Raw genomic sequence first — 23,257 nt, 5'->3', positions numbered from 1 at the left:
CTTATTGAAAAATATCTCTCATTGCCTAAGCTCTTTTGTTAGAAAGTACCTAATATCTAAAAATTATAGTTAATGAAATTCACGCTTAAAAATTTGTAATTTATGATTAATTATATCAGTTAAAAAGTATATAACACATCTATATTTATAATGATAATTACAATATATAGTGTCCATCTCTGTAATTTTTCAAAACATTCGTTTAAGTTCAGAATCGATACTCTGTAGGGAGGGCTTACTTCTTCCAATTTGCCTAGGGCCAATAAAATGCCAACAACGGTACTATTCTAATTGAGTTAGCCTAAACTCTTAAAAATAAAAAATTGCTTCCTAAAGTGTGAATTCAAATATAATTGTTTTTTTTTGCAAACTTTCTATTGAGACCGTTGCACTGTCAAATGACTTCAGTTGGGCCAACTCAAATTATTTTAAAAAAACGTTACATTTATTTTTAAAAAAAAAAAACACTTCCAAGGAGTTTAGTTTTCATTTTTTTTATTAATGGTTTTTTATAATGGACCGTTTCTATAGATTCGTCTCATGGTGAGACGGTTTCATATAAGACTAGTTGTTTTTTTTTTATGTTTTTTTACAATGGTCTGCTTGTATGAGCTCATCTCACAACGAGACGGTCTCATACAAAATGTGCGTTTTGTATAAGACCGTCTTACTGTGAGATGGGTCAATACAAAAGGTCCATCAGTAAAACAACAGAAAAACAATAAACATTGAATTCATGTTTGTATAGAAAACAATTTTTTTAAAAATAATTTGTGCTGATCCAATTATAATCGTCTCATAATAAGACGGTCTAAATAAAGAATTATTGAAAATAAAAATGAAATTGATTAATTAATGCTTACATTTGTAATCTTAGCCTCAAAATTGGTTGTTGGCTTGGCGGCCTTTGAAGTATCTCCATGTTTTACACAATGAAAAACATCTCCTGTGATGGGATTTATCTCAAAAAAAAAAAAAAAAAAAAAAAAAAAAAAAAAAAAAAAAACTCCTATGATGGGATATTTTTGCATTGTATTGGCATTTTTTTACATAATATAATATAATAGTATGTGAGATACATCGTTTTGCATTTAAATAAGTTAATGTACTTGTATATATTGTAGAAGATTACCAAATTGATTTGTTTGATAACTAGTTTATAGTTTGTGTTTTTTTTTTGCAAATCACATATGACTAGTCCAAGGTAGCTTAAAAAATCTCCTTTAATGCTTAAGTCAATAGTTCTAAGCCAAAAAAGATTATCATTTTAGATTCATGTTCTTTATTTTGTATAGATTCCGGTATTATGCATCATAAGTTTTTCTAAATAGAAAATTGAGTTAATGATCATTTAATTTTCCGTGCTTTCCATAATAATGATTGGTTGACCCATATCTAGATGGATATATCCATTGAATTTTATCTCATGTTTGCTCGTTGGATATGTCTCTAGACCTCTCAACTGATGAATCTTTAGCCCTACCAATTAGATTTCTATTTAATGATTTGACACTTGTCAGACAAGTAATAATATACTTCCTATGTTCTGATATTGTTATTACATTTTATATGGGCACAATTCTTAAGAGAAGGAGGCTGGATTATATATTGATATGACTTGATAGCCTCATTACTGTTAATTGAAGAGGGAAAAAAGGAAAATAGAAAAGGTGAGCACATGGCTACAGTGCATCAGAAAGTCCATATACAAAGGGAAATCTGAACTGATTTCACCATAAATTTCACTCCAAAATTAGATTTTCCCCCCAAAACATAACATTCCTACCAAAATTTACAAATTTTACCAAAAGTCAAAAGTTGAGTTACAATACAATAGATCAAAATGCCCATATATAAAGGCATTTTACTTCATTTCTTCAATTCATAGCCTTGTTTTGATATCTTTTCTCCCCTTCTAAATTGTTCATAAGAATTTGGATCCAATCCTATTTCTTTCATCAATTCTACAAAACCAACAAAACTACAACATTAATTAATTTTTTTTTTTGGGAGGGGGGGGGGGGGGGGGAGGGATGCAGTGGGAAAACAATATAAAGCTCAAACAATCAAAAAAGGCAAATAGATGAAGTTCAAGGTCAAGAAGAGGAATTCATCAATCTTGATATTGAGGTATTTATTTCTTACTTTGAAAACCTTAATATAGATTTTGAATTTGACATTTATGAGGAGTACACAAGTGAAAATTATGAATACCGTTAGCTAAAGTTAATCAATCTCACAGGAGAAAACAGTAGCTGAACCAAACCAACAACAAACTTCAACACAATAACCAATAGGTCACAAGAGGGAATTTCCAGTTCAGACCAGAAAGTTAATTGTATAGCAATTAACTTGTTTGTCTAAAGAACCAGATAGACGTTTGCCATGGGTACAATAAAAACAATTGCATTGCAACATAACACATCTAGGTGGACAGTAGCAAGGCTTTAGGAATAAGCCAAAACAACAATGCAAAATGGCATTGTAGTTGATGTTAATAGTAGAAAAGGGGGAAGAGTTGGTAGGAAACCAAGAGTCTTTGACATGACTCTGCTTAATGTTGTTCTAATTGAAAAGAGGATCACAATTAGAGCAATGGCAAGTGCATTAGGCATTGGGCATTCACAAGTTTATAGAATGATGAAATCTGGTAATATTAGAGCACATACAAATTCAATTAAACCAAAAATTTCTCATGACCACAAAATAAGAAGACTCAACTTTATTCTATCCCAAATAATACCACCTACTGTAAACAACCTACCAAGTTCAGTTTGATGTATAATGTCGTACACATCGATGAAAAATGGTTCTACATGAGTAGGAAACCACAAAGGTACTATTTATTCCCTCGGGAAGAGTTTGAACCATATAGATGTGTGCAAAACAAAAATTGCATAGGTAAAGTAATGTTTATAGCAGCTATTGCAAGACCTCAAATTAGTTCTACTGGAGAAGTGTTGTGGGATGGAAAAATAGGTTTTCTTCCATTCACAGAAACTTATTACGCATTGAGAAGGTCAGAAAAAAGACCAGTAGGTACACCACAGCTAAGAGCAATAACAAAAGTTACACGAGATGTTATTCGAGACAAACTAATCAACGAAGTTCTACCAGCAATCAGATTGAAATGGCCAGCAAATGGAGTCAAAGATATTTGGATTCAACAAGATAATGCCAAGCCACATATTTTAACAAATGATCAAGCAGTCAATGAAGAAGCCAACAAACATGGATTTAACATAAGACTAGTTTGTCAACTGGCATCCAGTCCAGATTTGAACATCTTAGATTTGGGTTTTTTCAGTGCACTACAATCAATTCAATTCAATTCATTCCCGAAAGACCTCAAAGATTTGATCAAGGCGATCAATGATGCATACGAAACTTTTGAACCAAAACTTTTGAACTACACGTGGATACAATATCAACTATGTATGATAGAGGTGTTGAAAGCTAGAGGTGGTAATAATTACAATAATCCACATATTGAAAAACAAAGATTGGACAGGTTGGGTATGTTGCCAAGACAATTAGAAATTCCTCAAGAACTTATAGATGCAGCACGTCAATTTTTATGTCATGGTATAATTAATCTCAATAATCTTCCACAAGATGATTGAAATTAATTATCAATATGTAGAAATGGATTAACACCCTTATATTTTTGGATCACAAGGGTTGTTTACTTTAGTTAAGTAGATTTTGTAAATCATTACAATGTTATGTAGACACGGAGCGACATTTTGTAAAGGAAAGAATATTTAAGACAACATTTTGTAACTATGAACTTATGCACACCTCTCCATTTAGTCATTGAGGTGGTTATTACACACAAAAATCTAATCAAGTTAAACGTCATTCATCAATCCAAGTTTCACTTGTGTACGTTTATTTAACTCTCAGATTTAATGTTTAACATCATTTGAAATTGTACAAAAGTAAGTATCTCAGCCTCATCTTAATGCTTGAAACGACATTGAGACAAAACACATTAACTATTGCCAAATCCGTAACTTTATTAAGTTTCAGCCTCATACCAAGAAATTGGTGTGGCAATGAAACAACATCAGATGGCAAGTTATAAATATGTTAATATCTCATGCTCATGTCAAGTAATCTAAGGTGGCAATGAAACACATTACAATATACATATTTCATCAGACAAATAACGATCATCATTGAGAAAGCAGATAAGTATGGGACACACTACATAGCATAGCCAACAAGACAAAATTTTTCATCAGCATAAACTTCATCATAAATAATTAAATAAAGTTAGAATACTCATGTGTGAAGACCACGGATTGTCGTCTTGCGTGGCTGCTTTGGTTTAGGTTCCACCTTCTCAAATAATGCATGATCCTCCTCATCTGGTAAACCGTAGTACCAAGGTGGGGGTTCTTGTTCAAGATCATCAAGAGAATTTAATTTCCCACAATTCAAATAATAATGATCATACCACGAACCAAAGATATTGTCATATTTGATACATTCTCTTTGGACATCAATTAATGAGTCGAGCGATTTTTCCTTTGTTTCCATCTTCAAAGGCAACCAAGCAATGTATTCTTATGTAGCAACAAAAACAGAACAGAGGAAGTAATATACCAAAATCAGAACTACATAGAACCAAAATCAGTACTAAAAACAGAAACATATAAGTGAGTGTAACATAAGCAAAATCTGATCAATATTAATAGACATAGTAAAAGTCTGATCAATATTAATAGACATAATAAAAATCTGATCAATATTAATAGACATAATAAAAATTTGATCAAAATTCAACCATTTACATTAGTGTAACATAACATCAAACTACAACAAAACAAATCAAACTCAATAAACAAAAAAAAAACATTTTAGCCTCAAAAGGATAGTAAAAATCTGATCAATATAAATAGACATAATAAAAATCTGATCAATATTAATAAACATAATAAATATCTGATCAAATAAAAACATAATCAAAAGCAAAATCAGATCAAAAAAACATGACATAAGACTACAACAGAGCAGATCAAAATCAGAAAAATAAGATATCTTGTTCTTACCTCACTTAGCCTTACCTATAATGAATTCTTTTTCATATATGCATCATTTTTCACTTTCAAGACTTTTGTTGTTGGTTCATAATTCAAATGAAGTGGTTCATACTTCACATTTATTGGTTTTTTCGAGCTTACTTGGTGGAAACTGTGAACTTCCTTTTTCCCTTAGAATTCGACAAACATGTGGACTCTGTAGTCCTTTATGCTCCTTCGTCCTTGTAAATCACCTCACGATCTTAACAATAATTGTCGTGCTCCGTTTTATTAGGGTCATTAAGTGATAACCTTTTTTTTCAAATACAAGTTTTCACCCTTAATGCCCTTGTTTCTTAAATTTATCCTCCGTGTCCCATTCTTGTACACTAGCTTATATAACTCTTACTCATGAGTTATGATTAGGGGTGTTCAAAAATATCTGATCCGCTTGACCCGAATCGCATTCTAATGGGCGGGTCAATTTATTAAAAAAATAAAAAGATATGGGTTGGGTACCCGACCCGTCTTAAACGGGTCAGATCATGGGCCGCAAAATATATTTAGTCGGGTACCCGCCGACCCATTATATTAGACAAAAAAATTAGTTTTCTAAAATATTAATGTTTGTTGCCAAGTTACCAAGTATTACTGTGTTATGTGTATTAGTTAAAAAAAATTTATTGTACCGAATCTTAACTCTTTACTGATTGTGCATTAGTCCCTTATTCCCTCTTCATACTTTTTCTTTATCTAATTTTTAAGTGTAACTTGGTTTGATCTAAAATTCTACTATAAAATGCTTATTTTTGGCTATATTAAAAAATTCTATAGCAAATGCTTATTGTGTTTGTCAAAGATTGCGTAGTGGAGCAATCAATCAGTTAGAGAAAACAAGAATGAAACAAAGAGATGTAGAAAATATTCTTTAGTAATTTCATTCCATATATACACGTGCTGATTAAATATTCTTTAGAAATCAATACAGCTGGTAACTAGAATTAGGATCAACCACTGAACTATACACGTGCTGATTTACATGCTAAGGAGCTAACATGGATACGTGTTTAATGAAGACTTAGGTGTAGTTACAAATACTGTTGCATTGAACCAAACAGTAGTTTTTGCTGATGAATCTGCTTCCTTCCCATGCTTGTACACACCTTCTAATAACAAGAGCCTTCTATCTTCTAACAATCTGAAGCATCAACCTTCATCCTGCTATGCTATCTTCAACAGTGTTAGTTGCGTGACATTTCAACTTATGATTCTTAGCCATGTTTTTGTAAGAATGACTCGGGTTGCCTTTCTCATTAAGATTAATGTCAATATATACAAGATTGCCATTATACGTTAGGAAACTAAATATTTTCCTAATATTCTACATAATCACAAAGATATACAAAAATATGCAAGAAATCAAAGAGACATTATTCTAAGATATTCTAATATTTTAATACACCTCCGCAGTCAAATCGGGAGGTTTGGAGACACTGAGACTGGAACGAAAATCATCAAATAATACTTGAGGAAGGCCTTTGGTGAAAATGTCAGCAATCTGATAACGAGATGGAACATGAAGTACCCGAACATCACCACGTTTGACTTTTTCACGAACAAAGTGAATGTCGATCTCAATATGCTTAGTGCGCTGATGATGGACTGGATTACCAGCTAAGTAAACGGCACTAATATTGTCACAATAGACAAGAGTAGCTGTCGTAATAGGACAGTGCAGCTCAAGAAGTAAATTGCGAATCCAACAAGTTTCAGAAACAACATTAGCAACTCCACGATATTCAGCTCCAGCACTAGACTTGGAAACAGTAGGTTGGCGTTTAGCTGACCAGGAAATTAAATTATCACCCAGAAAACACAGTAACCAGAAGTGGAGCGGCGAGTGTCATGACAGCCACCCCAATCAGCATCGGTATAGGACAAAAGAGTTGAAATATTAGAACGATATAACTGCAGACCATAGTGAAGAGTGCCCTTGACATGGCGAAGAATGCGGTGAATAGCAGCCATATGTTCAATGCGAGGATCATGCATATAAAGGCAAACTTGCTGAACGGCATATGAAATATCGGGGCGGGTGAAAGTAAGATACTGCAAAGCTCCAGCTAAGCTACGATACAAGGTAGGATCGTCACAAGAAGAACCAGCATTAGCACAAAGTTTGTCGGAGGTAGCAACAGGAGTAGCAACAGGATTACATTGAGACATGCCAGCTTTTTCAAGAATTTCTGAGGCATACTGTTGTTGAGAGAAAAAGAGGCCTGTAGAAGTGCGATTAACAGCAATACCCAAGAAATAATTAAGAGGACCCAAATCCTTCATGGCAAACTCAGAGCAAATGAAGGGGAATATTTGTATCTAAAAATTGGTAGTTTGGGGAAGAAGAGGAAGGTGATTGAGAGAAAGGAAAGGTGGCCTCATTGAAGAGGACATGCCGAGATATAATGATTTTTCGGGATGAGAGATCATAGCACTTGTAAACCCTATGAGAAGAGGGATATCCTAAAAATACACATGGAGCGGAGCGTGGTTGAAGCTTGTGGATAGTAGTAGATTGAAAAAGAGGAAAACATAAACACCCAAAAACCCGTAAGTGAGTATATGTAGGAGATTTGCGATATAGAACATGAGTGGGAGTAAGATTACCAAGAAGTTTAGACGGAAGGATATTGATGAGGTAAGTGGCCGTGTTTAAGGCGTGAGGCCAAAAAGACGGGGGAAGAGAAGCATGACACAAAAGAGTGCGAATGATGTTATTGATGGAGCGAATTTTGCGTTCGGATTTGCCATTTTGAGAACATGTGTAAGGACAAGAAAAACGAAGTGAAATGCCCCAACTATTACAAAATTGACGAAACATATTATTGTTAAATTCACCCATGTTATCGCATTGGAAAGATTTGATGTTAAGCTCAAATTGGGTGTTAACAAAAGCATTGAAATTCACAAAGACATCATAAACTTGAGATTTGCAAAATAAAGGAAAGTCCACAAAAAATTAGTATAATGATCAAGAAAAAGAACATAGTATTTATAACCCGATGGACTAGAAATAGGAGATGTCCACAAATCACTATGAATAATATCAAATGGTTTAGTACTCATAGACATAGAATTAACAAAAGGTAATTGAATGTGTTTCCCTAAAGGACAAGAATGACAAACAAAATGAGAATTTTTATTACATTGAATTAAACGGGAAGAATACAAGGAACTTAAAATCGCATTGCCCGGATATCCTAAACAGGAATGCCAAATACTAGAAGAAATAGCGGAAAAGGTCGATGATGTGGAAGACGAAGGAGAAGCTCCATGAGTAGAAGGAAAAGGATAAAGATCACCCGTGCTATTAGATCTCAGAACGATGCTCCCTGTGGCCAAAATCCTTCACAGAGAAGCCAAAAGGATCAAACTCAACAGAAACCATATTATCATGAGTGAATTTAGGAACAGAAATAAGGTTTTTAATAAGTTTAGGTGCATGTAAAACATTTTTAAGGGTAAGGGATTTTTGGGAGGAAGGAAAAGAAATATGCCCGTGACCATGAACTGGAATTAAATTACCATTACCGACAACAATAGCATTATTGAATTGATGCGTTAAAGGAAAATAGGGAAGTAAAGTACCTTGAGAGCGAGTCATGTGGGATGTAGTACCGGTATCCATATAAAATTGCTCATCCGGAGTAGACAAAGAGAGATTATTCATAGCTTGATCGATGTCCATAGGAATATAATTCATAGAAGCATTAGTCCCGGTGTGATAATTTTGTGCCGGTCGTGGACCAAGAAGACCATCAGAACACCCATGAGTTGAAGAATTAGGAGGAGCCCATGATGTAATGGGAAAAGGGGCAGCAGGCTGGGCCCAATTGTGGCTGGCCCAATTTTGCCAATTAGGAGAAGGAGAAGAGGGAAAGGAGGGTGGGCCTGAGTAATTTCTGTTGGGCCGAAAAGGAGTAAATGAATGTGGCCTGTGTTGCTGTGGCTGCCAGGGACCAGAATTATTGGCGGAGCCATGGTGGCTACCACGGAGGGTCCGGCCACCACGACGAGAGTGGCGGTGGCCACCACGATGGTGGGAAGGGCCGCGGTTGTTACACGGAGCAGAGTTTTCAGAAACAGTACCTTTGTTTGAAGTAAGAAGAGCCGAATCTTGAGCGGGAGAAGTATGCTTATGATTAGAGTGTTCTTCCAATTCCAACATAGAGCGAAGAGTATCAAAAGAGAGAATAGGATTCATATGTTGAACCAAGGACCGAAAAGTTTTGTACTCCGAACTCAACCCATGAAGAACTTGAAGAGCAAGGCGATTGTCGGTGATGGAAGTGCCAAGATTATTAAGAGAAATGGAAATACTTTCAATTTCATTGCAATAAGACTTTACATTGGAAAAAGTGGATAAAGAAATGTCATGTTAATAATGGTGACTCAAACATGGCAAACACCATTTAGAAGAAGATGAATTGTGGGTCAAAAAGGAGTCCGCGGGGCGCGGAGCAAGACAGCATGATCTCCGCGGGGCGCGGAGTCATCTCTGGTCCAGCTTCGCGACTCGCGTAGTTTTACGCGGGTCGCGCAATTGAAGTTTCTTTTCACGGGAACCGTCTTTTAGAACGGTTACCTTGATTTGTGATCGGTTATCTGTGGTTACTTAGGCCCTAAAACCATCTTTCAAGTTTTTTTATTATAAATACATCTCCTTGTTAGCATAGGGCGGTATGATTCACAAATTGAAAGAGAGATCACAAGAGAGCCATCGTAATTTGTGAGCGTGATTGTAATTCATCTTGTATTCTTTGCGATCATAGTGAAATTGTTTGTTCTCGGTGCCGGTGGACGTAGCTATCACGTTGATAGTGAACCACGTTAATTTCTTGTGTCATTTTCTTGTTGTTTGCATTGAATTTCTTGTTGTTTCATTGTTGTCCATCTACTTTGCTTCCGCTGTCGCACAACAATTGGTATCAGAGCTTAGGTTTTAATTCCTTGGAGAGTTTTTGAGTGAAACAATGGCCGGAGATTCGACAATAAGAATTAAGAAATTTACCGGGAAAAATAGCTTCGGGCTATGGCAAATCAAGATGAAGGCTCTGTTGAAACAGCAGCAAATCTGGCGTCCGTTGGCTTTATGGAGTACCACTGCGGGGTCGAATGATGGATTAACTGATGCACAATTAGCAGTAATGGAGGAAAAGGCTCATTCTACCATTTTGCTAAGTCTGGATGATCATATCATCACGGAGGTCGCTGATCAGGCTACAGCGGCGGAACTTTGGATGAAGTTGGAGTCATTGTATATGACTAAGTCGCTGATCAACAAATTATTGCTGAAGCAGCGGTTGTTCAGCCTCCGAATGCAGTCAAGTACTCCCTTACGGGAACATCTTGAAAAACTTAACTCTATTTTACTAGATTTGCGTAACTTAGATGTTAAAGTAGATGATGAGGATGCTGCATTGATTTTACTTGTGTCTCTACCGTCTAGCTATGAGAATTTTGTGGAGTCGTTTGTTGTTGGTAAAGACTCCCTGACTCTAGAAGAAGTGAAGGCAGCACTTCATACTAGGGAACTTCGTCAAAAGGCTATAGGTGATAACGGGGATAGTGGCAGTGGGTTGTTTGTTAAGTCCGGGAAGTCTAAAAAGAAGAAGGGGGTTAACAAGGGCAACAATACTGGGTCGGGTGCTGGAAACGGCAATGAGGGATCTGGTAAGACTGCGGGGAAAACCTGTTATTACTGTAAAGAACCGGGTCACTTTAGGGCTAATTGCCCGGTGAGGAAGGGCAAGTCCCAAGCTGCTGTAATTGAAGTAAAACCGAAGGAGAACTATAATTCGGAGGAAGACTTGGCATTAGTGAGTTTTGCTAAGTCTGGGGATCTTTCTGATGATTGGGTCCTAGATTCGGGGTGTTCGTTCCATATGAGTCCACGTCGAGATTGGTTAAACACGTATGAGCCTTGCAATGAGGGTAATGTTATTGTAGGTAACAACGCACCTTGTAAGGTTACGGGTATTGGATCCATGAGATTGAGGACTAGTGATGGGCGAAAGTTGACATTGACTAGGGTGCGGCATGTCCCTGCTTTGGGGAAAAATCTGATTTCATTGGGTGCCTTGGATGATTTGGGGTACAATGGAGCATTTTCAGATGGGGAGTTGTCCATTTATCGAGGTTCGGAGTTGGTACTTAAGGGTATCAAGAGGAACACCCTCTATGTCTTTGAGGGTGTCACACTGTCTAGTTCTGCGGTTTGCGCATCAGTATCTCACCAGGAGATGACCAAGATTTGGCACATGAGGCTCGGTCATATGGGGGAGAAGGGGATGCAGCTTTTGTCTAAGAGGGGTCTACTATCCGGGATCAAGGTTGCCAACCTTGAATTTTGTGAGCATTGTGTGTTTGGGAAGAAACACAGGTCAAAGTTCAGCAAGGGTGCTCACATTACTGATGAAGTGCTCGATTACATCCATTCAGATTGCTGGGGTCCATCTAGGGTTGAAGGTATGGGAGGTTTTCGCTATTTAGTGTCGTTTGTAGATGACAAATCCCGATACACATGGCTTAGGTTGCTTAAGTCAAAGGATGAGGCCTTCAAAGCTTTTAAGCAATGGAAAGCTTTAGTGGAAAATCGACAGGGTAGGAAGATCAAGAAGCTACGAACAGACAATGGGCTAGAGTTTTGCAAAGAGGAGTTTAACCAGTTCTGTGCAAATGAGGGTATTAGTCGGCATCATACCGTCAGGATGACACCACAGCAGAACGGTGTTGTAGAACGGGTTAATCAGACACTGCTTGAGAGAGTTCGATGCATGCTTTCTAATGCAGGGTTTGGGAGGAAGTATTGGAGTGAAGCTGTGATGACAGCTTGTTATATCATCAATAGGGGTCCTCATTCGGGAATTGACTTCAAAATCCCGTTTGAAATCTGGAGTGGTAAGTTGCCTAGTTTCTCTAATTTGAAGATCTTTGGTTGTGTTGCTTATTATCATGTTAGTGAGGGTAAGCTGGATCCACGAGCCAAGACGGGGTGTTTTGTTGGGTACGATGATGGTGTGAAGGGGTTTAGGATCTATTCGCCTTCGGAGCATCGGGTCATTCTTAGTAGGGATGTCACTTTTGATGAGAGCACCATGTATTCCCAGAAGCGCTCGGAGTCTTCTGATTTAGGGAAGGAAAGGGTGAACATACTACGGACAGATGGGGTGCTTGAGGTACATCAGTCATCCATTGTTGATTTACCTCGAGTGCAATTTATTGATGATGATGCTGAGGTTCCAGTGCCGAGTACTCTTGAACCTGAGGTTGTCCCATCTTCTCCTAACTCTGGGGAGGAGGTGGAGCAGTCTAATCAGAGGTCATCTAGTCAATCTGACACCATTCTTGAGAGACCTAGACGAGTTATCAAGAAGCCTGTTAGGTTGATTGAAGAGATGGAAGGAAGGAATTGCTTTATTGAGAATTTGACAGGTTATGCATTGAGTGTAGCTGATGATGTAGAGTCATATGAACCTGCCACGTATAAACAAGCAATTAGTTGTAGTGAGTCTGCGCAATGGCTTGCTGCAATGGGTGAAGAGATGCAATCTCTTTACAAGAACAGAGTGTGGGAACTTGTGAAGGTACCAGAGGGGAGAAAACTTGTAGGGTGTAAGTGGATCTTTAAGAAGAAAGAAGGGTCATCTGAATTTGAGAAAGTTCGTTTTAAGGCTAGGCTAGTTGCAAAGGGGTTCAGTCAGGTAGAAGGGGTTGACTTTGTGGAGATATTCTCACCGGTGGTTCGACATACTTCTATTCGTGTGCTATTGTCAATTGTAGCACATTATGACCTTGAGTTGGAGCAGCTGGATGTTAAGACGGCTTTCCTTCATGGCGATTTGGAGGAGGAGATTTTGATGAAGCAGCCCGAGGGATTTGAGATTCCAGGGAAAGAGCACTATGCATGCAGATTGCTAAAGTCATTGTATGGACTTAAGCAATCCCCTCGGCAGTGGTACAAGAGGTTTGATTCTTTTATGGTTTCGCATGGTTTTGATAGGAATTCGTATGATTGTTGTGTGTATCATAGTAAGCTGGATGACGGTTCCATGATTTATTTGTTATTATATGTTGATGACATGCTTGTTGCCACAAAGAATATCGGACATTGCTAGACTTAAAGAGTTGCTTAACTCGGAATTTGACATGAAAGATTTTGGTCCAGCTAAGAAGATTTTGGGTATGGAGATCTATAGGGATCGGGCTAGAGGTAAGCTTTTCTTGACTCAGAAAAGTTACATCGAAAGGATTTTGTCTTGTTTTGGGATGGAGAAATCAAAGCCTATAAGTACACCAACATCTGTGAGCTGCAAATTGTCTTTGTCTATGTCACCTCAAACTGAGGAGGAGTTGGCATATATGACTAGAGTTCCTTATGCCAACGCTGTTGGTTGTTTGATGTATGCTATGGTCTGTACTAGGCCGGATATTGCGCACGCTGTCAGTGTTGTGAGTAGGTTCATGGCTCGACCTGGGAGAGAGCACTGGCAGGGGGTGAAAAGGATTTTTCGCTACTTGAGAGGAACAGCTGACATTGGTCTTGTGTATGGAAATGGTAAGGAGTGTTTGGTAACTGGATATAGTGACTCTGATTATGCAGCTAATGTGGATACCAGGAGGTCGGTGACCGGATACGTGTTTACTTTGGGTGGTTCTGTGGTGAGTTGGAAGTCTACATTGCAGTCTTCGGTTACATTGTCTACTACTGAAGCTGAGTACATGGCTTTAACTTCTGCAGCTAAGGATTCTATATGGCTCAAAGGCCTTGTAGGTGAATTGGGTATCGCACAGGATTTTGCTACGGTGTATTGTGATAGTCTAAGTGCCATTTGCTTAGCTAAAGACCAAGTACACCATGATCGGACAAAGCACATTGACGTCAGGTATCATTTCTTGCGTACTGACAAGAGGGTAAAGGTAAAGAAGATCGGGACCGCTGACAACCCAGCTGATTTCTTTACTAAGTCTGTTCCATTTAGTAAGTTTAAACATTGCTTGGACATACTAAATATTGATTACTATGTGATGTAGTAGGCCCTTAGGGGCGGTGTTGGGGAGCTCCTGTTGTAGGCATGTTGGCCTTAAGGTGGAACTTGCCCGGGGCTTGTGATGCAAGTGGAGCGTTATGAGTTGTTATACTTGGTGACAAGTATGTGATAGGTCTTGGTTGAAGACTTGTCGGGATAAGTCTTGGTTGAGGACTTACCGGGATGTACGGTTTATGCATGAGCTTTACATTGGGGTTTTGGTTTGAGATATGTTCACTATGTATTGATGAGTTCGTTTGCTGAATATGAGTTTTCGTCAAGGTGGAGATTGTTAATAATGGTGACTCAAACATGGCAAACACCATTTAGAAGAAGATGAATTGTGGGTCAAAAAGAAGTCTGCGGTGCGCGTAGAAGGTCGCGGGGCGCGGAGCAAGACAGCATGATCTTCGCGGGGCGCGGAGTCGCCTCTGGTCCAGCTTCGCGGCTCGCGTAATTTTACGCGGGTCGCGCAATTGAAGTTTCTTTTCACGGGAACCGTCTTTTGGAACGGTTACCTTGATTTGTGATCGGTTATTTGTGGTTACTTAGGCCCTAAAACCGTCTTTCAAGTTGTTTTATTATAAATACATCTCCTTGTTAGCATAGAGCGGTATGATTCACAAATTGAAAGAGAGATCACAAGAGAGCCATCGTAATTTGTGAGCGTGATTGTAATTCATCTTGTATTCTTTGCGATCATAGTGAAATTGTTTGTTCTCGGTGCCGGTGGACGTAGCTATCACGTTGATAGTGAACCACGTTAATTTCTTGTGTCATTTTCTTGTTGTTTGCATTGAATTTCTTGTTGTTTCATTGTTGTCCATCGACTTTGCTTCCGCTGTCGCACAACATGTCATTAAATTGAGATTCAAGATGAAGGATTCGGGATGTCTAATTATTTTGGAAATTGTTCTCAAGACGAGTCCAAGCATCAAAAGCACAATCATCGGGACGAACTATAGTTTGAAGAAGAGAGGGACTAATAGAGCCATAAATCCATGTGCGAACAATCGGAATCTTTAGGAACTAAAACTTTAGAGGAGTCATCGGGAAGAATATGAGAATCCACAAGGTGAGCACGACAATGAAGCTTGAATAAAGTGACCCAAGTATGGAAATTGGAACCATCTTCATTAAGTTGAATAGGAATACTTGTTTTAATGTTAGTAATCAAAGTAGCGGGATGAATTTTGGTGGGAGAAGCCATGGAGAAGAAAAGATTAAAGAAAAGAAGGAAGAAGAGAAAGACAATTGATGCCGGCAACTTGTGGAGTAAGGAAAAAAGAGTCTGGATCAAAAACCGAAGCTTCTGATACCATGTAAGAATGACTCGGGTTGCCTTTCTCATTAAGATTAATGTCAATATATATACAAGATTGCCATTATACTTTAGGAAACTAAATATTTTCCTAATATTCTACATAATCACAAAGATATACAAAAACATGCAAGAAATCAAAGAGATATTATTCTAAGATATTCTAATATTCTAATAGAATAGACATGGTATATATAATTATGAGTTCGATTTTCATTTATTACTTTTTTTTTTTATCAACATAACTTATGATAAAAAAAATTAAATTAAAAGTGGCAATAGTGCATTCACAATCCATTTTGGTAGACTATTGGCAATGCAGTAAACTACTAGAAATTTCAAACTATAATGGATTTTTCTTGCAAGTTGTAGATTGCATTATTTTGCACACACTTTCTTTTTGTTTCATATGCCGCTAGTTCCGCTCAGTTAGTAGCATTTATATGTTGAGAAAAATTGAATAAAATAATTAAAAAGATTCCAAAAAAAGCTTGGGAAATTTTAGTTTTCGAAATAAATATCTCTGTGTTCGAGCCTAAGGTCCGACTTAATTCGCAGCTATTAATAACGAACAAGAGAAATAAAAATTTACTACGAGTTTGTTTATTGTTACTAACAATGAACAAAAAAGATAAAGACAATATGATAAGATTTAAAGGGGCAAAAAGATTACATGTTTTTGCTATTGAAAACAGCGAACAAACATTGTTTTTATTTTTCTATCCCTTCAAATGTTAGGATTAGGGGTGTTCAATGAGTCGGGCCCCCATTTTAAGCCTTTATCCAGTCCGTGTTTTGAAGGGCTTTGTAAGGGTCGGGCCGAAAATGGACTCTACTATAATTCAAAAGAAGCGGGCTGTAAAGTGCTCAGTAAGGGTCGAAAACAGGCTTTTATAAATAGTATAATTAATGGATATTTTTTAAATATTATAAATGAAAGTGTCAATGGGGATTGTTAATATTTTTTCAATTTAATTATTATTAATGATAATTTAATTGTTATAAATTGATAAATGGGGATTAAAATATCTTTTGGTAATAAATATGGGCCTCGGGTTTTCAAATCCTGGCCCATTTAAATTCCATATTAAATTTAAAGGGCCTATATCCAATCCGGCCCATATTTACTTAAATTCAGTTCGACCTTTGTCCGGCCCATTGAATACCACAATTATGACATTGTCTTTATCTGTTCGTTGTTAATAACATTCAACAAATAATTTTAACTTTTTTTACCAGTTACTTTGTTTGCTATTAGAAAATAAAAGCAGTGAATAAATACCTAATCTTAGCTCTAGCATGAAACGCATATTTTGGAAATTGACATTTCATGAAGCTTATTTGGAATTTTTTTTTAAATAAGTTTATTTTATTCAGATTTTCTAATATCAATCCCCAAAGTTTCACAAATTCTTAAAAGAGACGGTCTCACATGCCTTATACTTGAGTTAAATAGCTCAATAATAGTATTATTTTAGCTTATAGGCTTCTTATTTTGAGGTTCCATCACTATAAAACAGTCTCATACAAGACGGGCTGCTAAAGTTTTGATGAAATGCTTATTTTACGGCTTAACCACTTCATAGTTGAGCTTAATTTTTTTTTTGACAAGCAGTAAAGCTTAATTAATTCCCTGTTCGTTGTTCCATATTTTATCACCTTCAATAAACATGTGTGCTCAAAACACTAAAAAAAAAAAAAAACAAGCGATGACAAAAAAAAAAATGGCAGAAAAAAGCCTCCATCGCTAGCTAGCAACAAAAGCTAAAGGAAAAGGAGCGATTGTCGGGGCGACAAAATTGGAGTTCAATGTGAAGCAAGTAGAACAAACAATAGACCAACCAGAAAAGGAAACACCAAAAGGGTTATACTTTCTATCAAATTTAGATCAAAACCTAGTAGTGAATCTACATACAATTTATTATCCTTTGGCTAACCTTTAGCCCTTCTTCAAGGAGTTACCCTTAATATTGTCATTTATGCTTCAATTACTAATGATCTATGTAAAAATGGACAGATAAATGAAGCAATGCGCTTGTTTAAGGACATAAAGAAGAAGGGAACACAATGAATGACATTGCAAGAATTACATCTTAGTTTAAGGAATAAGGAATGACAATAATGAAGAAAGAATCAAGTTTTCTTTTTCTTGTTCGTTTCTTTCGGTTTCTTCTTTGCGTTGCCTGTTGTCAACTCATCGGCTTTGAATGCTCTCTGTACTAATTCGGATATTGGAAGCTTAAGATCAAATGTGAGTCTCTGAAGCACCAGGGATAAAGAATGCACGTCCGACATGGCTCTGTGGGCTGAGCCTACTAACTCGATCCCATAATACTCGCGAAGCGTTTGCAATGCTTTCCCGTTTTTTATTCCTGAAAAGCAAACAATTTAAACTTTAGATGTCAAGATTACAACCAAAGGAAGGGAGGATAATGAAAAAGAAAATACCTGCTGATTTCATCACTTGAGCACTTAAAGGAATAGTATCCAGAAAATACCAATTTGAAGGGATTTCGAAATCATTGCGTCTAAATTCATGAACCAAAAATGGTACGTCAAAACCTCGACCATTATGTGCAACAAGCACCACGTATCCCCCCGGCTTCTGGCGGCTTCGTACAAACTCAAGTAATATCGGAATTAGCTCCACCATCCTACATTGGAGCGCAAACGAAAGCAAATCATTGCACCAAAAAATTAAGTATCTCAGTTTCATATATTTAGTTGATTGAGATGGGGTGACTGGAAGCGACATAGCACTATTGAACGTAGAGGTGTTCATTCGGGTCATCAGGTTCACAGGTTGATTTTGGATTAGGTGTTTCGGTCGGTTTGAAATCGAGTTTTGTTAAGTATTTTGACTGGTGATATCCGAGCATTAGTAGATCACTGCCATAATAACTTCAACTGCAGGGGCAGAAGAAAGTTTATAACACATCTAGACTAGCTCCTAACATCTAACATAGCTTGATGATGGAAACGAACCTCAAGCCAATTTTGGAAACATTACAATTTATAACTTTCGTACTTATGATAATCAAGTATTTAAGAACATCCTGAATTAAAATTACCTCGGTACACCTGGCCTTTGGACCATACTGGTTGTAATATTATGGAATTGAGTATTGGTGACTTCATGTTCAGGATTAACCAGCGTGTGGAATGTGCTGTTTTCACCGCCCTGAAGGTCCTGAAGTGCAATCTCTATTACTCTTGCTGATTTTCTATCAAGCCCAGTTGTCTCAAGATCAAAGACGATAAAAGTTGCAAGATTGGACAAACTTTTATTCTCAGCTATCAATTGTCGAACATCTGCATACTGAATTTTTTCATAACTGTGGCCGTCAATTTTGTTTATAGTCACGTCAGCATTTGTTGCCACCACTACTTTATCCGATAAGTTATGCCTGACAATGCTTGCACTGCTCAAGGAGTTTTTCCTTCTTCCTTCACTTGCTGTGGTTATGAGTCGTCTACTCCAACTTCCACCTATTCGTGCGTTCTTGTCAACATGAGAGCTTAACGACGTAAAACTATACCCCTTTTTACATGTTGGACCTACTGTGTCAAAGACCTCCCACCATGTGGTAACCAAAGAGTAAAGCCTGCATTTAGGAACTCGTAGAACTGAGAAGTACATGGGTGCAGTTCTCATTCGAACATTAAGAGTTTGTACAAGGGAAAAACTAGAAAACCAAGGTATCTTGCTTCCGAATTGGATAGTTCAGACCTGATGACAAAAGTATAAATGTCAGTTATGGTTCTATGACCTAAAAGGGTCAGCAACTTCAACAAACTACAGTTCACAATTATAGAATAGGCAAATAAAATTGTGCTCCATCAACGACATTCCTTTTATACAGTAAGAAAATATTTGAAAGCTATTTATGTTCATATATGTACAACCTGAGACCGAAAAAGCAATAATCCCATCTTCAAGATTATGGCCTAGAAGCTATTCTTTCCTCAAACATCCACCATATCTGACCAAACAAATGAAGAAAATCTCCCTTGTTAGAGTATTCTATGTTTTTGTAATATATAACCAGAGCTCTTCTGTGAAATCTGTGAATCATAACTGGCATGGTTCTCAAGCAAAGTAAACCATGTTATCATTGCTTGTAGAATGAAGAGTGTTATCATTGCTTGTGCTTGATTATTTGATGAATAAAGAACATGTATGGTGTTGGGTTACTCATTGGTGCAATATTCAGTAGCGCTTGCAAAGTGTATTTTCGAGCTTGTGTAAATTTAGCAAGTTTAAAAAAGAACAAAGCTAGGAGAACAGGGAAGTACTATGGGACGACACAATGCTAATAGTGCACCGATTCAATGGTGTAATTTGTAAGTAATAGTCCAATTAATTTTGGGTTCATAGTTGAAGAGCACAAAGGTAAATAGAGCAACAAATCAGCATTGATGATGCAAGAATTTTTGGGCACTGTTGCACCGCAATTGTTTAAAAGTTATGTGCACCATCAATGATCGTATCGATAGTTCATAGGCAAGAGTTAGGTTGTTATAGGAACAATCATTAGCAAAAGACACTAATAATACTCGAGTTATTGTTGAAAAAATCATGAACGTTTGGATGATCGAATAGGGTTAGGATATTACACTTGGAAAAAAGTTCTACATGAGTATTTTGCTTCTTGAACACATAAGGGACCAAATGGTATACCACAGCTAAATCTAAGCCAGAATATCTTTAGCGTAAGCAACAAGATAAAGGTAAAGCATGCATATCTACTTGCTCAAAGCTCAAGTACCATGGAAATTTGATATATTATATTATCAAAAGCGTCGTGTCACTTGTGAAAACTACAAAGCAAGGACAAGTACCAAATCAATGTGTGTAAGTTATTGTCCAAGAAAAGTTGTCAAAGAGATGATTGAGCAAGACTTGGTTGAAGTAGGTTTGAAGATGTTCATGACTAAGGTGTTTTGATTCATAATGCTTCCATTGATGTAATTCATGACAATCATGGGTTACACATGCTACACCATTGAGCAAGTCTTTTGATACTAATATACCAAATTATTTTTCCTAACTTTCAAATGATTTACAACATTGAGGAGGAATATATTCAATCTACTACACAAGAAAAGTTTAACTTCAATGCTAGGCAAACATGGAACACTCGGTCTGACGAAGGAGACTCGAGAAGGAGATTCAACTTTCTCATATTGCTAGCGATCAACTTAACAAAAATTGGAGATAAAATTGTTTTCTAGGAGGGAGAGCATGCATAATTATGTGTGGGTACATGGCATGGGATTGAAGACAAATTTTTTAGTATATCTTTACAAGTACAACATATGGGCTTAGCTATTAGTTCATATGAAGTTAACATTCAGTGAGTCATCCAATAAACAATAAGAGTTAAAAAGTGGAACGAAGAGAACAATGTCTCAACGTTGTTGTGTATCTAAGCTATGAGTAAGCTGCTAAATCTGCTAGCATGTTCAGCGGGTATAAAACACAACTCTGCATATTGGTACTTTAGCAATAATATCAGTGTAGTTGCTGAGGAATTATAGTGTATACAGGTTCAAAGCTGTTAGAGGAGTATAAACTCTTCAATTCATTAGTTGCAACTCTTATGCTTTAAGGATGCTTATCTCAATAGATTTAGAGATAAGCTAAGATAAAAAGTGCCATGATACCCTATTATATGCAACAAATAAAGGGAGGTTAATTGAAGTATAATTTTCTAGAACATTTGTTCATGATATCTGTTTATCCTAGGCGAGTGAAACCTAGAATATAAAAATCATTATTTAGCATTGTGACTGAAGCAACATCACTCGACATCCAATATCTAAGTATGAAGATGTGTGAGGGTGTACTGTAGAGGTTGTGAGTTGAGAGAGAGTCCATGACACAACAAAACATCTACATCATTCAAATATTTGCTCATACGCACATTTTCGAACTCCCAATATAGAAGTTGAGTATTCCTTTTCCAAATATCTTTAAGCCAATTATTCTTACCGGGTTTCCTAGGAAATAGGGATTATAGTGCACCTCATTACATAAAGATAAAAAAAAAACACATCACAAAGCATTAAATGATACTACATGAAAAACACATACTTTTTTAAGCAATTATATAGTAAGTCAACACCTGGTTAAGCTAATCAACAGATAATTTGTAACAAAATTGAGCATTGAAGTTGAATGCATTTTCAGAGTCAGATCACAAAAACACAACATTCTTCATGATGGAAAACAACAAACACAAGTGTATAACCTTTGTGGACATGAAACAAAAATACGGTCCATTTGTTGTGAATATGGCACACAATTAGAGACAGGAGATCGGATGAAGAAGAAGAAACAAAGCGCTACACACAACACATAAAGCATGAACACTCCCCTTCCTTCCCTTCTCCTTCCTTTCCTTCCTTTTCTCTCCTAATTTGCTATTCAAACATTGCATAAGCCTCTCACACTCTAGAGCTAGATTCACCAAAAAAAGATTTTTCACTCATACAAACACTCCTACATTATCTCTAAGAATTCAACAATCCATAATACAGTAGAAGACCTTCTACATGTGAGTCTTTTTGCTTCCTCAACATTGCCCTCTTCAATGCAAACTAGACCATGCCTAACTCCTAAGTACCCAAATCCATCATCATCAATAGATGATTTGGTAACAAAACTGACGGTCTCATTCTTGAAAAAATAGATCAATATTCAAAAGAAAATACATCAACAAATATAGGTAGATATGATTTAAACAAACTTTTGCCAAAAGTCAAGCCATTATACAAAAATGCTAACCACTTTCGCATCAAATAAATAGAAAAATCAACAAAATGTTCTCCATTTAACAAGCTGATCCGCTGAAACTAATAGAAAAAGAAAAGGCAATTTATTTTGACCTGAGACAAACCCAAAATGACAAATATGATACCAATCAAGCAAAATTCAAACACCCAGTATATATTAATGATATGGGATTAAAAACACGAATCAAAAGAACAACTTAGGCATGAGTATTGAGCACTCAAATCTAAGCATCATTTTAAAACACACTAATCAATAGAGAAATGAAACGGAAAGAGAGAAAGAGAGAGAGAGAGAGAGAGAAAACGTGCCTTGAAATTAACTGAAATGAGAATCTGCATTTGTTGAATCATTAAAGGAATTAACAATGATTATATAGCAAGAAGAGCAAGAAGAGCAAGAAGAGAAGCTATGCGGGGTAAGCAAATGTTTTCAGAAACCAGGACTTAGAAACAAGCAAAGAATTCCTCAGCGATTGGATTGCCGGATTAGCCCCACCGTTAAGAGTTAGTTTGATAGGAATTTCTACATGTATTTCATTTTTCAAGTTCTACAATATTTTTTAGTTGAAATATAGAGAAAAATAATTACATTTCTACGTTTTGTGATAATTTGCACTTTTAAAGGAAATTTAAAATTTTGTGATAATTGGTTTAATTTTAAAAAATAAGAAAATAAAGATTCATTTTTTAGAATACGCGTTGTCTTCAAATAATATAGTAACTGTCTATATTTCTTAACTTCTCTATTTCCTTCAAATCATTGTAAAATTCTCTGTCATTTTCTTATTTTAACACAATTCCGTCATTTTCATGAAATCATTAAGATAAGTTTTTTGTCGATTTTTCTTCAAATCATCAGTCGAATTTCATTTCTTTAAAGAAGTTGCGGGTTAGTGTAATCTCTTGTTATTTCAGCATAATAAGTTGTTATGTTGTAAATAATACTTATAATAAAAATATTTTAATATGCAAAAGTTGGTGTTCTAGTAAGCTGAAGTTGGTGTTTAGTATATTGAAGTTTGTAT

At 36.5% G+C, this 23,257-nt stretch overlaps 2 protein-coding genes and 1 long non-coding RNA gene across 4 annotated transcripts; all 3 read right to left on the bottom strand.

Annotated features, from left to right (window-relative positions):
* Nucleotides 1-1,522: 1,522 nt before the first annotated feature.
* On the bottom strand, nt 1,523-5,381 carry LOC130828106 (uncharacterized). Its single transcript, XR_009047319.1, has 3 exons — nt 5,058-5,381; nt 4,288-4,571; nt 1,523-1,964 (listed from the first exon to the last, which is right to left on the bottom strand). It is a non-coding gene; the product is annotated as an uncharacterized LOC130828106 (long non-coding RNA).
* A 696-nt stretch (nt 5,382-6,077) lies between these two features.
* On the bottom strand, nt 6,078-7,367 carry LOC130828540 (uncharacterized mitochondrial protein AtMg00810-like). The gene is made up of 3 exons (XM_057694505.1): nt 6,911-7,367; nt 6,671-6,869; nt 6,078-6,225 (listed from the first exon to the last, which is right to left on the bottom strand). The coding sequence occupies exons 1-3, from the start codon at nt 7,365-7,367 to the stop codon at nt 6,078-6,080; spliced, it is 804 nt and encodes a 267-aa protein (XP_057550488.1).
* Nucleotides 7,368-17,269: 9,902 nt separating this feature from the next.
* LOC130828105 (exonuclease DPD1, chloroplastic/mitochondrial) lies at nt 17,270-22,748 on the bottom strand. Of its 2 annotated transcripts, XM_057693908.1 has the most exons (5): nt 22,542-22,748; nt 19,341-19,417; nt 18,506-19,164; nt 17,883-18,088; nt 17,270-17,806 (listed from the first exon to the last, which is right to left on the bottom strand). In XM_057693908.1, exons 3-5 carry the CDS (start codon nt 19,087-19,089, stop codon nt 17,568-17,570), a joined length of 1,029 nt encoding a protein of 342 aa, XP_057549891.1. In that variant the 5' UTR covers nt 19,090-19,164; nt 19,341-19,417; nt 22,542-22,748; the 3' UTR covers nt 17,270-17,567. The 2 variants fall into 2 exon arrangements, with proteins under 2 accessions (XP_057549891.1, XP_057549890.1); XM_057693907.1 differs by lacking the exon at nt 19,341-19,417.
* Between the last annotated feature and the right edge of the window lie 509 nt (nt 22,749-23,257).

Source organism: Amaranthus tricolor, chromosome 12, assembly GCF_026212465.1.
Source record: "Amaranthus tricolor cultivar Red isolate AtriRed21 chromosome 12, ASM2621246v1, whole genome shotgun sequence".
In the NCBI taxonomy this organism is placed as follows: Eukaryota; Viridiplantae; Streptophyta; class Magnoliopsida; order Caryophyllales; family Amaranthaceae; genus Amaranthus; species Amaranthus tricolor.
Note: the sequence above shows the minus strand (reverse complement) of the source record. Positions and strands in the feature narration are given on the sequence as shown.

Excerpts from the sequence above, each read along its gene's own strand:
- LOC130828540 (XM_057694505.1), bottom strand. The coding sequence starts at position 7,367 with ATGAAGGATTTGGGTCCTCTTAATTATTTCTTGGGTATTGCTGTTAAT. Across the intron at positions 6,870-6,910 it reads CACTCGCCGCTCCACTTCTG|CTAAACGCCAACCTACTGTT; the intron begins GTTACTGTGTTT and ends TTTCCTGGTCAG. Across the intron at positions 6,226-6,670 it reads GTCCATCATCAGCGCACTAA|ATTGTTAGAAGATAGAAGGC; the intron begins GCATATTGAGAT and ends TTGATGCTTCAG.
- LOC130828105 (XM_057693908.1), bottom strand. The coding sequence starts at position 19,089 with ATGAGAACTGCACCCATGTACTTCTCAGTTCTACGAGTTCCTAAATGC. Across the intron at positions 18,089-18,505 it reads CAAAGGCCAGGTGTACCGAG|GATGGTGGAGCTAATTCCGA; the intron begins GTAATTTTAATT and ends GCTCCAATGTAG. Across the intron at positions 17,807-17,882 it reads TCAAGTGATGAAATCAGCAG|GAATAAAAAACGGGAAAGCA; the intron begins GTATTTTCTTTT and ends TTTGCTTTTCAG.